The sequence below is a fragment of the Malaclemys terrapin genome, chromosome 21 (assembly GCF_027887155.1).
Source record: "Malaclemys terrapin pileata isolate rMalTer1 chromosome 21, rMalTer1.hap1, whole genome shotgun sequence".
In the NCBI taxonomy this organism is placed as follows: domain Eukaryota; kingdom Metazoa; phylum Chordata; order Testudines; family Emydidae; genus Malaclemys; species Malaclemys terrapin.
Window position 1 is genome coordinate 17775023 of NC_071525.1, and position 17924 is coordinate 17792946.

Below are 17924 nucleotides of genomic sequence, written 5' to 3' on the forward strand. Positions count from 1 at the left end.
ATACAGGACATACAGGAGATACAGGACAGACAGGACAGACAGGACAGACAGGAGATACAGGGGATACAGGACAGACAGGAGATACAGGAGATACAGGAGATACAGGAGGACTTTCTCAAAGATGGTGCTGCAGGTATATGCACAATATGATGCACGGCAGATCTCGTGGCTCTAGGAGGGCAGTAGGGTCTAAGGATTAGAACACAGGGCCTGGGAATCTGGACTCCTGGGTTCTATCCACCTCTGGAAGGGGACTGGGATCTAGTGGGTCACAGCAGAGGGCCGGGGAGTCAGGACTCCCGGGTTCTACCCCACAACTCTGAGAGGAATGGGGTCTAGTGGTTGTGGGGGGCTGGTGGGAGTCAGGAGCACCCGATGAGACTACTGAGCAGCAGCCACAAGGACCATGGGAGTCCAGACTGTCTGCGCTCTTTGCTCTCTCCAGCAGGCAGCCGCAGTGACACTGGGTCCCTGTTCCCCTGTGCCAATGCTCAGAGCACGGTTGCTTTATCCTGCAGTGGTTTGTAGGGCTGGTGGTTTTGCTTTCTGACACAGTGGGCCATAAATATGCAGTTGAATAGGGAGGATAGTTTGCTCTTCTGTTCCCCTTTCTTTGGTGGCACATAGAGCACATTATAGGCAACCATTAGCTAAGTCGTCATGCCTGTGTGAGGTGGGAAAGGAAGTTGACTTGTCCTAAAGCCAGGCAATTGGACCGAATCCTTTCTATCCACTTCCCCTGCTCTAACCCTGCAGACCCAAATCCCTTCCCCGAGCTGTGGATAGGATCCAGAAGTCCTGACTCTCAGCCCACTGTCTCCCCCTCCCCCCCGCGACTCTAATGAGGAGACAACTTCCCTCCCAGCACTGGAAATATCACTTTTGTGTGTCTTGTTTATTTAGCTGTAAACTCTTTGGGACTCTCTGGTCATCTATGTTTGTACAATGCCCAGCACAACAAGGCCCAAATCTCAGCTGGGGCAGGGACTGTCTCTCGCTGTATCTGGGCAGCGCCCGGGAAAACAGGGCATCGACCTATCACTAGACAGATGTTAAATACGAATGAAACAATGAGGTTATCTCAGGTGAGCTCCCAGCTGATCTGCTTTTGGGGTCTCTCCAGATCGACTCCTGCTCTACAATATAACATTTAACCCTCTTCAATAGCGTTTGAAACGCACTTTCCCTCCACACACAAAACTGCTTTAGTCAGTTACAGCTGGTTCTAAGCAAGGTCACACCTTTTAGCCCAAATCATTCCAGGCTCAATTGTTTCATGAGCTCTTTAATAATGGCCTTGTGACTTCAGGCGGTATTTGGAGTGGAGCTAACAGATTCCTCTCAGCTCCCTCGTTAGGCCCTTCTACATCTATCCCCTCCCATACCAGGCCCCCCACATCATCCTTCCAGCCTCCCAAGGAATATCTCTCTGTGCCCATGTTAATGTAACCAGACCGTGTCATCACGCTACAAACCACTTGTGGTTGTACCTCCACTAACATCCCCACCAGCATGCGGCACCACAGGGCCGTGATCTCAGCTGGGGCTGGGACTGTCTCTCACCATTGGTGTGTGTACTGTCTGGCACAACAGGGTCCTGATCTCATCTGCCTCCTAGTCATGACCCTGATACAGATGATAAATAATAATCATAATCTGATCCGGTATGGGAATTCCTGTGTGGTTTCCATGGGATACTTGGTGACACCACCCAGCTCTGTGCCACACAGATCCACAGGGAATAACCAGGTAAGTACTGAAAAGGCAGGTACTTGGGGTTCAGTCGTGTACCTCTAGCCCTAGAGTACCAGGAGCTGTGCAGCCTGCTAGGATCTGGAGAGACGTCTCCCTGAACAGTGGGGAATCAGCAGGAGTGATCCTGCGAATCTCCCACAGCGAGGTATTTTAGGGAGAGTGACCTATGCTAAGAAATGTCCTTTCTGGCTGACGTGAACTATCTTTCTTATATCACCATCTCTGAACGGCAAACGGCTAAAGCTCTTGTTCTGAGGTGATGCCCGGTCAGACTCTAAACAGGCTCCTATTGTTTGCCCACTGGACAGTTCATTGGGTTTTTAAGAATGGGAACAGTCAGTCGTTAAGAGGAGGAAGCAGAACCCATAACTCTTATCAGCGTGAGATCGGTGCCTGCCAGAGATGAAGAAGGGCAGACAGGGAGAACAGGCTGGCAGGTGTGGATGTGTTTTCAGAAGAGCTCTTGCATGAAAGAGCTGTGCCAACGTAGCAATGCCGCCGGCGACAGGTAAAGGTGGGGTGTCCAGCGAGGCAAAGAGGGGCCTCAGTAGCTCTTTGCTGTACTAGGATTGGGTCCTGGTTGTGGCCGAGAGAGAGAAAACAGAGGCCCAGATTCTCAGGCCTTGTCTATACAAGAAAGATCCATTATTTGACCAATGGTGGGATTTTAATCTGAGTTAGTTCAACCATGAAAACCCCTGTGTGGAGGCTCTTCTTTCCATTCAAATCAGGTTTATGTTGCGTTATCCTAAATCAGTGGTCCCCAAACTTTTTACCTCGCACCCCCCGCTTACTCCTATATGTGCCCCCACCCACCCACCAGGAGCGTGTCGCAGGTCGTGGAGGGGGCACGTGGACAGGGGTAAAGTGGCTGAGATTGGGGTCACAGCTGGGGGCAGGGGCGGATCCCCAGACACAGGGCTGAGAGCGGATGCCCTGGTGTAGGACCACCAGCTGGGACCCCGGGTGTGGGCCCGACAGCTAGTAGTGGATCCCTTGGTGCGTGGCTGGCAGTCAGGATGGGACTAGGAGCAGAGCTGAGTGGAGCTCTATCCCCACCCTGCATGGGGGCTGGCCTGAGCCCCAGCAGTGCCCCCAAATGTTCCCCTGCACCCCACTAGTGGGGGGTGCCCCACAGATTGGGGACCTCTGTCCTAAATTGACCAGGAATCGGTTTCAGCTGAACTAAATACATCACTGCTAAACTGAAACAAGTATCCACCAAACAGTCTGTAGCTCTGGTTCAACTGACCCCCTTTACATTGCTCGGTCTCTCTTCAATACTTTCGTGGCCCCTGCCACCCTAATAGCTGGGAAAGTCACAATCATTAATGTATTTCTCCTATAGACCTCCCCATGAGGTAGCAAAGTGCTGCTACCCTCATTTTGCAGCTGGCAAACAGAGAGCCTACGTGATTTCCCCAAGGTCACACAAAAGCTCTGTAGCAGAGCAAGGAATTGAACTCATGGGTTAGGGCCCTAACCACTGGACCAGGCTTCCTGTCTAAAGGCCTTAAAATGGGTGTGAATTTAAGGCACCTTTATGTCGCCACTAGGTTCGAAAGGACCTTACAGTGCATCTTCACTGCAGGGTTAATTTGAGTTATCTACATTCAAGTTACACCTCTCCAGTGAGAGCAGCAATGCTCTAAAATCCCCCTCCCGCTGCTATATCCACACTGACGCTGCATTGACCCCTGTGTGACGCTAGGGCTGCTGGGGCCACATCTCCTGCTTCTTTGACCGGTAGTAAACTGAGCTGCTCTATGGAGACTTTCCTAGTGAATTGCGGAACAACTTGTTTGTGCAACTAGTCTGTGGAACTCATTGCCACAGGATGTTGTTGAGCCAAGAACTTGGCTAGACTGGACATTCAAGTAGATAAAATTATATGGCATGGGGGGGATGATATTGGGGGGAGATAAATCAGGTTCTGCCTGTATACATTGTGTGTCTGTGCAGCACCCAGCACAACAGGGCCCTTGTCTCTCGTGGGGCAGGGACCGTCTCTCGCTCTGCGGCTATGCTACGCCTGGCACAATAGGGTCCTGATATGGCCCTCTAGTCGCTACCAGAATACAGATAATAAATAATTATAATAATCTGATCTGGTATGGGAATTCCTACATGATTTCCCAGGGCTATTTGGTGATACCACCCAGCTCTGTGCCACACAGATCCACTGGGAATAACCGGGTAAGTACTGAAAAGGTAGGGACTTGGGGCTCAGTCATGTACCTCAAACCCTAGAGTACCAGGAGCTGCACAGCCTGCTAGAATCTGGAAAAAAGTCTCCCTCACAGTGAGGAATCAGCAGGAGTGATCCTGAGAACCTCCTGCTGCAAATCCTCTTAGGGTGAGTTACCCACGCCAAGGTAGGGGCGCCATTTCCAATTTTGGTGTGTGGGGAAGAGGGGGGCAACTTTTCCGGTGATTTATGGGGCTACTTAGGCACTTGCAAACTAGTTTTTTGACAGATAACTTATCAATTAGCTGACAATAATTTTCTTTCCATTATAGAAGAAAGAAAATGAAATAAATATTAGACCCACACAGCTCTAATAACAACATGTTCTGACATCTTGTGGCAAGTCACTTAAGGGACACTGGTTAGCTTTAAATTTTTAACATATATTCTTATTTTATTACTAACTCTGTGGAGAGAGAGACTCCGTCAGGACTCCTGGGTCCTATCCCAGCTCTGGGAGGAGAGTGGGGGTCTATCGGCTTACAGCGGGGAGCAGATATATCTGGGTTCTATATAAGAACATAAGAACCGCCATACTAGGTCAGACCAAAGGTCCATCTAGCCCAGTATCCTGTCTTCTCTTAGTGGCCAGTGCCAGGTGCTTCAAAGGGAATGAACAGCACAGGCAATCATCAAGTTGCCCTGTTGCCCACTTCCAGGTTCTGGCAACCAGAGGCGAGGGACATGCAGAACATGGTGTTGGATCCCTGCCCACCCTGGCTAATAGGTCCAGCAATGGCTATCCTCCATGAATGTATCTAGTTCTCATTGGAACCCTGTTATAGTTTTGGCCTTCACAACATCCCCTGGCAGAGTTCCATATGTTGACTGTGAAGAAATACTTTTTTTGGTTTTGTTTTAAATCTGCTGCCTATTAATTTCATTGGGTGACCCCTGGTTCTTGTGTTATGTGAAGGAGTCAATAAACTTTTTTCCACACCAGTCATGATTTTATAGACCTCTATCATATCCAAGCTGAAAAGTCGCAGTCTTATGAATCTTTCCTCATACAGAAGCTGTTCCATACGCCTATCATTCCTGTTGCCCTTCTCTGTACCTTTTCCATACCCACTATATCTTTTTTGAGATGGGGCGACCACATCTGTACATAGCATTCAATACATTGGCATTCTGTGGATTTATATGGAGGCAATATGATATTTTTCGCTGATGATCATTCCCTCTCCTAATGATTCCCAACATTCTGTTTGCTTTTTCAATTGCCGCTACACATTGAGCAGATGTTTTCAGAGAACTCTCCACAATGACTCCAAGTATCAGAGGGGTAGCCGTGTTAGTCTGAATCTGTAAAAAGCAACAGAGGGTCCTGTGGCACCTTTAAGACTAACAGAAGTGTTGGGAGCAGAAGCTTTTGTGGGTCTGGCATCTGAAGAAGTGAGGTTCTTACCCACGAAAGCTTATGCTCCCAACACTTCTGTTAGTCTTAAAGGTGCCACAGGACCCTCTGTTGCTTTTTAATGACTCCAAAGTCTCTTTATTGATGGGTTCAGCTAACTTAGACCCCATCATTTTACATGTATAGCTGGGATTATATTTTGCCAAGTGCATTACTTTTCACTAATCAACACTGAATTTCTTCTGCCATTTTGTTGCCCAGTCACCCAGTTTTCTGAGATCCCTGTGTAACTCTTCACAGTGTGTTTTGGATTTAACTGTCTTGAGTAGTTTCGTATCATTTGCCAATTTTACCACCTCACTGCGTACCCTTTTTCCAGATCATTTATGAATATGTTGAGTAGCACTGGTCCCAGAACAGACCTCTGGGGAACACCGCTATTGACCTCTCTCCATTCCCATCTTCATTCCTAACCTTTGTTTCCGATCTTTTAACTGACATGCCAGGCAGTGCCTTTAGGATCATCTAATGATCCTGAATTTACTTGAATCATAATCTTGTTGTTAACTTAATCACCCTGCCTCTCTTTATAAACAAACTCCCTGCCCCAAAGGCTCTGCTGCTCCCAGGTTCCCAGCTCATCACATCTCACACTCAAGCTGTTCCGGTTAAGAGCTCCATCTGGGGCTAGGGTGAGTTGACGTCCCCTACGAAACTCGGCGGGAGGGGTAGGGCCCTGCCCTCCCCCCCGTAAATAGTGCCCCTGCTATGAGGCCTGGTCTACACTCACAGTCAAGTAAACGTAAGCTGCCCTGTGTCGACCTGCTTGTGTAAATGTCTTCATTTAAATTTGGCTCTCACCGATATAGACAGGCACTTATGTGCCGATATAGAGAGGCACATAAGTGCCTCTCTATATCGACTTAATAACCCCACCTCCCTGGGCAATGTGGAGTTATGGTTGATGTAATCAGGTCGACGCAGTGTCAGTGTAGACATTGTGTTGCTTAGATCAACTGTTACTGGCTTTCAGGAGCCATCCCAAAATGCCCCACACTGACAATAGAATTGATACAAGCGCTCCTGCTGAGGACGCGCACACATGACATAAGGAGCCAAACGTGCACACCCAGAAGCCATTCAATAACTGCGGTGTCTGTATGCCAACATACAGTTAGGTCGACATCATTCTGTAGTGTAGACATGGCCTAAGAAATGTCCTTTCTGGCTGACGTGAACTATCCTTGTTATATCATCATCTCTGAACAGCAAACAGCTAAAGCTCTTGTTCTGAGGTGATGCTGGTCAGACTCTAAACAGGCTCCTGTTGTTTGTCCACTGGACAGTTCATTGGGTTTTTAAGAATGAGAACAATCAATCATTAAGAGGAGGAAGCAGAACCCCTGGCTCTTATCAGCGTGAGATCGGTGCCTGCCAGAGATGAAGAAGGGCAGACAGGGAGAACAGTCTGGCAGGTGTGGATGTGTTATCGGAAGAGCTCTTGCATGAAAGAGCTGTGCCAACATAGCAATGCCGTCGGCGACAGGTGAAAGATGGTGTGTCAAGCGAGGCAAAGAGGGGCCTCAGTAGCTCTTTGATGTACTAGGATTGGGTCCTGGTTGTGGACAGAGAGAGAGAAAACAGAGGCCCAGATTCTCAGGCCTTGTCTATACAAGAAAGATCGATTATAACCAATGGTGGGATTTTAATCTGAGTTAGTTCAACCATGAAAACCCCTGTGTGGAGGCTCTTCTTTCCATTCAAATCAGGTTTATGTTGCGTTATCCTAAATCAGTGGTCCCCAAACTTTTTACCTCGCACCCCCCTTGCTCCTGTCTGGGTCACCCTCCCCCCCCCCGCCCGCTGGGAGCAGGGTCACAGCTTAGGGAGGGGTGATGTGGACAGTGGTAAGGTGGCCGAGGTTGGGGTCACAGCTGGGGGCAGGGGTGGATCCCCAGACGCAGGGCTGAGAGCTGATGCCCCGGCACGGAGCTGCCAGACAGGACCTCAGGTGTTGGCCCGGCAGCTAGTAGCGGATCCCTGTGTGCGTGGCTGGCAGTCAGGGCAGGACTAGGAGCAGAGATGAGTGGCGCTCTATCCCTCTATTTACCGCTCTCCTTTCTGAAAATTAACCATTTATACCCACCCTTTGTTTCCTATATTTTAACCAGTTACCAATCCATGAGAGCACCTTCCCTCTTATCCCGTGGCAGCTTACTTTGCATAAGAGCCTTTGGTGAGGGACCTTGTCAATGACTTTCTGAAAATCTAAGTACACGATATCTACTGGATTCCCCAAAAACAACAAGGAGTCTGGTGGCACCTTAAAGACTAACAGATTTATTTGGGCATAAGGTTTCGTGAGTAAAAACCTCACTTCTTCGGATGCATAGAGTGAAAGTTACAGATGCAGGCATTATATACAGACACATGGAGAGCAGGGAGTTACTTCACAAGTGGAGAACCAGTGTTGACAGGGCCAATTCAATCAGGGTGGATGTAGTCCACTCCCAATAATAGATGAGGAGGTGTCAATTCCAGGAGAGGAAAAGCTGCTTCTGTAGTGAGCCAGCCACTCCCAGTCCCTATTCAAGCCCAGATTAATGGTGTTGAATTTGCAAATGAATTTTAGTTCTGCTGTTTCTCTTTGAAGTCTGTTTCTGAAGTTTTTTTGTTCAATGATAGTGACTTTTAAATCTGTAATAGAATGACCAGGGAGATTGAAGTGTTCACTTACTGGCTTATGTATGTTACCATTCCTGATGTCCGATTTGTGTCCATTTATTCTTTTGCGGAGGGACTGTCCCGTTTGGCCAATGTACATGGCAGAGGGGCATTGCTGGCACATGATGGCATATATGACATTAGAGGATGTGCAGGTGAATGAGCCCCTGATGGTGTGGCTGATGTGGTTGGGTCCTCTGATGCTGTTGCCAGAGTAGATATGGGGACAGAGTAGGCAACGAGGTTTGCTACAGGGATAGGTTCCTGGGTTGGTGTTTCTGTGGTTATTTGGCTTATGCCCAAATAAATCTGTTAGTCTTTAAGGTGCCACCAGACTCCTTGTTGTTTTTGTAGATACAGACTAACACGGCTACCCCCTGATACTGGATTCCCCCTTGTCCAAATGCTTGTTGACCACCTCAATGAATTCTAGTAGATTGGTGAGGCGTGATTTCACTTTACTAAAACCATGTTGACTCTTCCTCAACAAATTATGTTCATCTATATGTCTGACAATATTATTCTTTATTACAGTTTCAACCAGTTTGCCCGGAACTCAAGTCAGACTTACAGGCCTGTAATTGCTGGGATCACCTCTGGAGCCCTTTTTAAAAACTGGCCTCACATTTGCTATCCTCCAGTCATCTGGTACAGAAGCTGATTTAAATGATAGGTTACAGACTACAGTTAGCAGTTCTTCAATTTCACATTTGAGTTCCTTCAGAACTCTTGGGTGAATCCCATCTGGTCCTGGTGACTTATTGCTGTTTAATTGATCAATTTGTTCCAAAACCTCCTCTAATGACACCTCAATCTGGGACAGTGTATAGTTATGGTTGATGTAATTAGGTTGACGCAGTGTACGTGTAGACAATGTGTTGGTTAGATCAACTGTTACTGGCTTTCAGGAGCCATCCCAAAATGCCCCACACTGACAATACAATTGATACAAGCGCTCCTGGTGAGGACGCGCACCCCTGATGTAAAGACCCAAATGTGCACACCAACAAGCAATTCAATAACGGCGGTGGCTCTATGCTGACATTCAGTTAGGTTGAAATAATTTTGTAGTGTAGACGTGGCCTAAGAAATGTCCTTTCTGGCTGACGTGGACTATCCTTGTTATATCATCATTTCTAAACGGCAAACGGCTAAAGCTCTTGTTCTGAGGTGATGCTGGTCAGACTCTAAACAGGCTCCTATTGTTTATCAATTGCACAATTCACTTGGTTTTTAAGACTGGGAACAGTCAGTCGTTAAGAGGAGGAAGCAGAACCCCTGGCTCTTATCAGCGTGAGATCAGTGCCTGCCAGAGATGAAGAAGGGCAGACAGGGAGAACAGGCTGTCAGGTGTGGATGTGTTTTCAGAAGAGCTCTTGCATGAAAGAGCTGTGCCAACATAGCAATGCCGTCGGCGACAGGTGAAAGATGGTGTGTCCAGTGAGGCAAAGAGGGGCCTCAGTAGCTCTTTGTTGTACTAGGATTCGGTCCTGGTTGTGAGCAGAGAGAGAGAAAACAGAGGCCCAGATTCTCAGGCCTTGTCTATACAAGAAAGCTCCATTATTTGACCAATGGTGGGATTTTAATGAGAGTTAGTTCAACCATGAAAACCCCTGTGTGGAGGCTCTTCTTTCCATTCAACTCAGGTTTATGCTGCGTTATCCTAAACTGACCAGGAATCAGTTTCAGCTGAACTAAAACACAACACTGCTAAACCAAAAGCAGGATCCACCAATCAGTCTGTAGCACCGGCTCCACTGACTCACTTGACGTTGCTCTGTCTCTCTTTGGTGCTTATGTGCAAATGTTGGAAGGATTAAAAACCTGCGGCTTAGGTCTTACCCCAATGTCGAACTGTTACGGATAAGGATGAGACTTTCCTGGGGGCAGATTCTCCCACATCGGCTAATGCAATGGGGAAACTTGGATAACTCTCAGCCTTCTCTTGCTACACTATTGTCAGCCAGTAAACCAGGAGCTGAGTACAACCAATGGAAGCCTACTCCACTGATGTCTCTGAGCATGCTTGGGAGCGCCTCTGATTTTACTACTTGCTACATTCATGCCTCCAGGGTGGCTTTTGGGACTCAGGTTATGGAGGGAGGGTCGTCCAGTGATTAGAGCATTAGCTTAGGACTCAGAACAGCACAGCTCAATCCCCTGCTGTGTCACAGACTCCTGTGTGACCTTGATTATGTTATTGAGTAGCTCTGTGCCTCAGTTTCCCATCTTTAAGAGAGGGATAATAGCACTGCTCTTCTTTGCAGGGGTTTTGGAGGTTAAGGATATGAAAGATTGGCAGATACTTCAGCTATGGGGGGCCATATCTGCACCCATGGTAGACACATCTCCAGTGTGGGGGGCAGGCCTTTCACAGAGGGAAAAAAGAAATGTTCATGACCTGAACAGGTCAGTAAAGTGGCAGGAGTTGCAGGCTACACAGGCTGGGCAATAATGGGAGGGTAAAGACAGACTTGTTAGTTCTACTGGACAGAGCCAGTGGTACAAGATGCTGGGCTTGAGCGAGCAGGGTAAGATCAGACTCATTGCCCCTTCAAGGGAACAGCCGTAGGGCCTGGGAGTAATTGAGAGGCTGCAGGGCTAGGGATGGCATATTTGATTTGTTAGCAGACACTGTGGGCATGGGGATTGGGGAAGATGAAGAAGATAAAGCAGGTTCTGCTTCTCCATGCTAGAAAGGAAAAGATAAGTCACTTTGATATCAAGTTTAGGGAGAATAATAGTTCATTCTTCCAGCTGAAGTTGGATCCTGGCCTTTGGAAGCAGAAATCAGATTCCACAGGGTGAGTTTTGGTGATAAATGAAGTGTCTGACCTTTCCTTATTGATAAAGGTGATTGGTCTCCTCGACAATGCGGGCATTGAGTTTGGGCAATCAAGCTTGTAATGTCCCGTACCACACATGGTATAAATACAGAAGCTAAACCCTCCAGCTGCACACTGGGGATATCAGGACCTGGAAGAACCTTTCAGAAGCCAAGATGAAGCTCCAGATTGTGGCTGCCGTTCTCCTCTTCACCATCCTTTCCCCAAAGACAAGCAACGCGCAGGTAAAGATGCCATCACTGCTAGCAGTGTAAGACTTTCTACTATAATGATGGTTTTCTCTGTGACAGACTCTGAAATACCTCCGCTTTCCTCTCTGTCCAAAGGTGAATTGTTCTTGGACAGTGTTTTAGCACTGTGCTGAGTTTGAATTGGCTGAGTATTGTAATGGGGGGAGGAGATTAAAGGGTTTTCCTCACTTATTAAGAAAATTCTTTAGATCTGTTATTATGCTTCGATATCCCCAATGCGCATTTTGTTCCAAAGTTCAGATTCGATGTGTCCATACAGTTCAAAGTGCTTTGTGTGCTGGAGAAATAGAGAGGTCCTCACTGATTGACATTAGCTTACTCTGCCATTTCCACTACACATCTGGCCAACTTGTGCTCCGGTGGTCAGCGATTTGGGGGGGGGGGTCTCATTCTTTGGGGTCCTCAAGCAGAGATGACTTGGTCTTGATTCCCAAAAGTTCTGAACGTCCCGGGCTGTGCAAAGAACTCCCTCCCCCACGCCCATTCTCTAAAATGTTTGAAAATAACAGGTTTCTCAGCCAATTTTGAGAAGAGAAAAAAGTGAAGTGGGTTGAAATTTCTCACCTAAAACACCTTATTTTTAACCAGAAATGATTTTGTTTTTTCAAAATGAAAATTTTCATGGAAAAGAATAAATGAATGAAAACCAAAAAACAAAATATGTTTTGAGTATTGGCTTTTGATTGCCCACCCCTCACCCTGAGTGGCAAAGCAACCGTGAGAAATTTTTTGTCATTTAAAAAAAACCAAAAAAACATAGTTTCTCCAGTCTACATGTAACTCCACCGACAGGAGAGCGAGTCTGTCGGCTTACTGAACATTTTCAGGGAGGTGGTGTTACTACGTTGGCAAAAGTTCTTCTGGGTTTACATCTGCATCACATTGATGACTCATATTCAATTTGTGACTCACAATAACAACCTGATCCTTTTCAAGGGTATTACCACCTAGCCAAGTATTCCCTATTTGTAGTTGTGAATTTGTTTTTTCTTTCCTAAGAGAAGTACTTTGCACTTCTCTATTGAATTTCCTCTCAGTGATTTCAGTCCAATTCTCCAATATGTCAAGGTTGTTTTGAGTTCTAATTCTGGCTTCCAAGGTGCTTACAACTCCTCCCAGCTGATGTCATCTGCACATTTTATAAGTGTTTTCTCCACTCCATTATCCAAGTCATTAATGAAAATATTGAATAGTCTCGGACCCAGGAGTGACCACTGCAGAACGGCACTAGATACGCCCACCTAGCTTGACAAAGAACCACTGATACCCAGTCTTTCAACCAGTTCTGCACACACATTATACCAATTTCACCTAGATCATGCCATTTCCCTTACATAATTAGTGAAAAGTGCAGATCTCATTCTTTCGGGGCTCAAGCACAGAGGATTTGGACTTGATTCTCAAAAGTGCTGAACTGCAATTAACTCCTCCCTCCATGTTCTATATTTGTTGAAAACAACAAACGTGATTCTCAGCCATTTTTGAAAGGAGAAAAATGTAGAACTACTTGAAATTTGTCACTAATCTATTTTTTTAACTAAAAATTAATTTTTTAAAAAGAAATTTCATGGAAAAATTTGTTTTTTCTGGGGTTTTTTTTTTTTGGATTTTTTCAATGAAAATTATTAAAACTAAAAGAAAAAAAGTTATGAGTTCTATTGTATAATTTTCTAGTCACCTTTTTCTAAAAGTGTTGAAACCCATTTTTTTTAAATCCCCCCAAAACACACTTATAATTTTTCCAAAACTACAGAAAAAAGGGAAGGAGGGAGGGGAAATAAAAAATCCAATTATTTTTTCATTTCTGATTTTGTCAAATAAATGAAAAAAAATTATGGACAAAAATATTGACAATTTTTGCGGGCTGGTCTATGCTACAAAATTCTGCTAGAAGAGATATTTGAGCTGGAGTGTGAAAAAATCATCCTTCCTGGGCAACAACACAGCAATGCCAGAGAATCCCCAGTTTAGATGCAGCTACACCGACGGAGGGGTGATTGTGTTGTCATACTGAAAATTGATTGGGGAGATGATGTCCCTATATCGGCAGAAGACCTTCTGTCGGCACACGCAGTATTTACTCCAGGGCTATCCTATGTAGTGTAGACACAGCCTTATTTCACTCTGGGGGGAATATGCTACACTGGTAAAGTGCTCCTAGTATAGGGTCTATACTAGGTAAAGCTATTGTCATTGTCAAGAATCAGCTACATGAAATGATATTGGAGAAAGCTGGGAATTACCTGATCCTGCTCTATTTCCTTGCAGAATGCCTTGGGTCTTGCTGGAAATGCTGTTGAGGTGAGTACTCAAGATACATTTTATTGTCAGGTTGCTTTATATTACATCAGTATCTCTTCACAAGCCCAAATCCTGAGACCAATGGTCAGGTGGATCAGCGTGGACGCATATAGCCATAATGCAGAGGGAGTTGAATGAACTCTCTGAAATTTCCTTATTGATAAAGGCCATTGGTCTCTTTGACAATCTCGGCGTTGGATTTGGACAATCAGGCTTGTAATGTCAGATCTGACCAATGGTATAAATAGAGCTGCTAACTCCTCCGCCCCACTTTGGAAGAAACATGAAAACCAAGATTAAGCTCCTGCTCATGGCTGCCTTTCTCCCAATCTCCATCTTTTACCAAAAGGGAAGCTGCGCTTTCCCGCTAGAAGCGCTACTGGTAAACATGGAAATACTCCTGGCAGTAACACTTTCTCCTGTTTCCTTGCTGCTAAAGGTGGATTGTTCTGGGACGATCTCTTTGCACTCCCTGTAGCTGAATTTGAATTCTCTGAGGCCCATCTACACTGAAAACTCACATAGGCAAAGCTCAGGGGTGTGAAAAATGAACACTCTAGAAAGAAGCAGCTATTCCAACTTAACCCCCGTGTAGATAGTACTCGGTGGATGGAAGAATTTTAGCTAACACCTCTCGGGTAGGCGGCACGTCTACACTGAAGTGCTTCAGTGCTGCACTCTAGAGCTGCACTCTGCTTCTGTAGCATTTTAAGTGTAGACAGATCCTGAGTAACAGCAGTGGGGGGAGGAGGCTAACGGGTTTTCATCACCAATTAAGAAAACTGTAGATGTGCTGTTGTGCTCAGATATCTCAAAAGCCTCGTTTGTTCCAAATTTCAGTCTTGATGTGTACATGTAGGTGAGACGTGGTTTGTGTGCAGAAGACAGAGAGAGGCTCTCACTCACTGACAACTGCTTACTCTGCCATGTCCTTCCACATTTAGACCAACAAGTGTAGCAGTGGTCAGTGATTCGGGGGGGTCATTCATTGATGACTGAAGCAGAGACGGCTTGGGCTTGATTCCCCAAAGTGCTGAACACGCCCAGCTATGCAATGAGCTCCCCTCTTCCATGTTCAATAATTGTTGAAAGCAACACAGATGATGCTCAGTCATTTTTGAAAGAAGAAAAAAGTAGAACTAGTTGAAATGTGTCAATCTAATCTTTTTTCTTTGTAACCAAAAATGAATGTTTTCAAAATGAAAAATTGCATTGAAAAGTGTGTTACTTCCTTTTTTCCTGACTTTTTAATGAAAATAATGAAAACTAAAAAGGAAAAAAGTTTTGAGCTTTGTCATTTGATTCCTAAGACCCATTTTGCAAAAAGATTTGAAATGCTATTTTTCTTTGAAATGTCCCCAAGACACACTTATAATTTTTCAAAGAGCTCCAGAGAAGAAGAAAGAAGGAGGGGGGGAATAAATGAAAAAAAAATCTTTTTCATTTCTGATTGTGTAAAAAAAAAACAACAACTTTTTTTGGAAACATGTTGACAATATTTTTACAAAAATTCATTTTGAAAAATTTGAACCAGCTCTAATTCTTATCTTGCGGAGTCAGACTCGAGAAAGGAAGCACCAAATTCCCGATTCTGGAGGTTAATCTGACCCCTAAGAAGCAAGGGTGGGGGGCTATATCTCATCGCAGAGGTGTCTGTGGCCATGTCGGAAATACACACTTCTCCTGGCATAGCTGTATCAGTATGGGGTATGCCACACTGGAGTCTTGTATCCAGTTTTGGGCCGCCCACTACAGAAAGGATGTGGACAAATTGGAACCAGTCCAGGGGAGGGCAACGAAAAGGATCACATGACTAGAAGGGTGATTCTGTCAGCATACCGAAAGTCGATCAGGGAGGTGGAGTGCCTATATTGGCAGAAAAAGCCCTTCTGTTGGCATGCACAGCAGGGGCAATGCAGTGTAATGCAGACATAGCCGTATTTTGCTTTGTGGGGGGGGAATATGCGCAAAAGCGCACTAATATACTGGTATTGCTTTACTGGCAAAGCGCTCCTACTGTAGAACCGACCTGGGAAACTATTGCCTTTGTGAGGAATCAGCTATTGAAATGATACTGGAGAAAGAGCAGGGTGAAGTAACTCCTAACTATCTCCTTACAGGGTGTCGTGAGTCCAGTTGGAGAAGCTGCTGGGGTGAGTATTGTAGATTTACTTTATTGTCAGGCTGTTTTATATTATCTCAGTACCTCTTAGCAAGCCCGAACCCTGAGACCTATGGAAATTGGAGTACCCTGGACACATGTTCAAAGACTGGCGCTAAACACAAAGCAATGGGCTTCCAAGTCCCATGGGTCATGTAAGTGTTAATCCAAGTGTTCTTTGCAGTTTCAATGCTCCCATTATACTGGGTTCCTGTGGGCTCCGTTCATTATAATCACTTCCCAGGTGGACTCATACATACTGTGAGCTGTGATACACTGGGAATCCTGTCATTCTGCATGCGAGAGACTGGAGATAATAGTATCACCTTGGGCAATCACATACATGGCCTCATCTATACAAGGGGCAGATCCCAAGCTGGTGTAAGTTAGTGTTGCTCTATCAAAGGAAGTGGAGACAAATCGCCGGGTGTAAATCAACCATCGCTCCAGTAAAGTCAGAGGGGCCAGATCCCCTTCTGGTGTAAATGATCCATAGCTTCACTGGAGTCAATGGGCCAGATTCCAAATGGGTGTAAATCAGCATTCCTGTCTTGGAGTTAATGCTCCAGGCTAAACCGAGGTAGCTCCATTGGAGGCAGGACAGTGGTGAGCAGCGTCAGTGGTGCTGTGCCCGTGAGTACTGCAAATTCACTTTGCTTAAAGAGTCTGTTATATTACCCTGATACTTTTAACAGTCAGAGGCCAGATTAAATGGCGGAAGTCCATTCTCTTAACGGTTAGGGTTAGCAATTGTATTCGGTGAGAGATCCCTGGTGATCCTAGTCTGTCTCTCATTGGTCTGGTTTCCCATCATGTTCAGAATTTGGAGTTTAAGGTGCTGCTTTAAGAATTGGTGTTCATAAGGCCAGCTATGATTACAGCCCCCTTACAAGCCATAAAGGCCATGCTCAGAAACACTAGGGACAGCATGTAGCCATATTAAAAGGGGAGTTAAATGAACTCTGACTTTTCTTATTGATAAAGCCTATTGATCTCGTGGACAATCCCGGTGTTGGGTTTGGGCAATCAGGCTTCTAATGTCAGACACGAATCATGGTATCAATAGAGCTGTTAAACCTCCCCAGCCTCATTATGGACTTCATAATTGGAAGAAACAAGATTAAGTTTCAGATCATGGCTGCCTTTCTCCCTGTCTCCATCCTTTACGAAAGGGAAGCAGTGCTTTGCCCGTAGAAGCGCTACTGCTAAACATGAAAGTACTACTATTAATAATACTTTCTATTATAATGAAGATTTTCACTGTGAAATATGAACTTAAATATCTCCACTTTCCTTTCTGCCAAACGTGAATTGTTCTGGCATGGTCTCTTAGCATTCCCTCTAGCTGAGTTTGAATTCTCTGAGGCCCCATCTACACTGAAAATTCATATCAGCAAAGCTACATGAAAGCAGTTATCCTGACCTAACTCCCTGTGTAAACAGTGCTAGGTCTACAGAAGAATTCTTCCCTAGAACTAGCTACCGCCTCCAGGGGAGGTGGATTACCTACAGCGATGGGAGAACCCCCTCCCGTCACTGTATCGAGTGTCTACACTGAAGCTCTGCAGTGGTGCACCGGTAGCCCTGCACTATGCTAATGTAGTGTTTTAAGTGTAGACACACCCTGAGTAGCACTAGTGGGGAGAGGAAGTTAAAGAGTTTTTGTCAGGCATTAGGAATGTTCTTTAGATCTATTATTGTGCTTCGATATCTCTTACTCTGCCGTATCCATTACTCATTTAGACCAACAAGTGCAGTAGTGGTCAGCAATTCAGGAGGTCTCATTCTTTGGGGCTCAAGCGTTTTTTTCTGATTTTTCAATGGAAATAATGAAAACAAACCCATACAAGTTCTGAGTTGTATCCTTTGATTCTCAAAATCCATTTTTGGAAATAGAGTTGAAATATCATTTTTCACTGAAATAGCCCAAAAAGATACTATAATTTTTCAAGCAGCTCCAGTAAAGAAGAAAGAAGGGGGGAGGTAAATGAAACAATGACAATTTTTTCATTTTTTTTGTTCTATCAGACAATGAATTTGTTCTCTGGAAAAAAATTGACAATTTTATTACAAATATTCATTTTGAAAAAATTGAACCAGCTCTAATTCTTCTGTCGGCACGCATAGTATCTACTCCGGGGCTATGCTATGTAGAGTAGACATGGCCTTATTTCACTCTGGGGGGAATATGCTATACTGGCAAAGTGCTCCTAGTATAGACCTGGCCTGGTAAAGCTATTGTCATTGTCAAGAATCAGCTACATGAAATGATATTGGAGAA

General features: G+C 45.3%; 1 protein-coding gene across 36 annotated transcripts in view; it reads left to right on the plus strand.

Annotated features, from left to right (window-relative positions):
• The first annotated feature begins 11040 nt into the window (after nucleotides 1-11040).
• The window catches only part of LOC128827008 (isoniazid-induced protein IniB-like), a 93056-nt gene continuing 86172 nt past the window's right edge, over nucleotides 11041-17924 (plus strand). For 35 of the 36 annotated variants that reach the window (XM_054010656.1, XM_054010657.1, XM_054010664.1 and 32 more), the window contains exons 1-3: nucleotides 11041-11154; nucleotides 13450-13482; nucleotides 15603-15635. In XM_054010656.1, the coding sequence (XP_053866631.1) occupies nucleotides 11086-11154; nucleotides 13450-13482; nucleotides 15603-15635 (135 nt within the window). In that variant the 5' untranslated portion in view covers nucleotides 11041-11085. The remainder of the gene's footprint in view (nucleotides 11155-13449; nucleotides 13483-15602; nucleotides 15636-17924) is intronic. The other variant, XM_054010669.1, reaches the window with a different exon arrangement.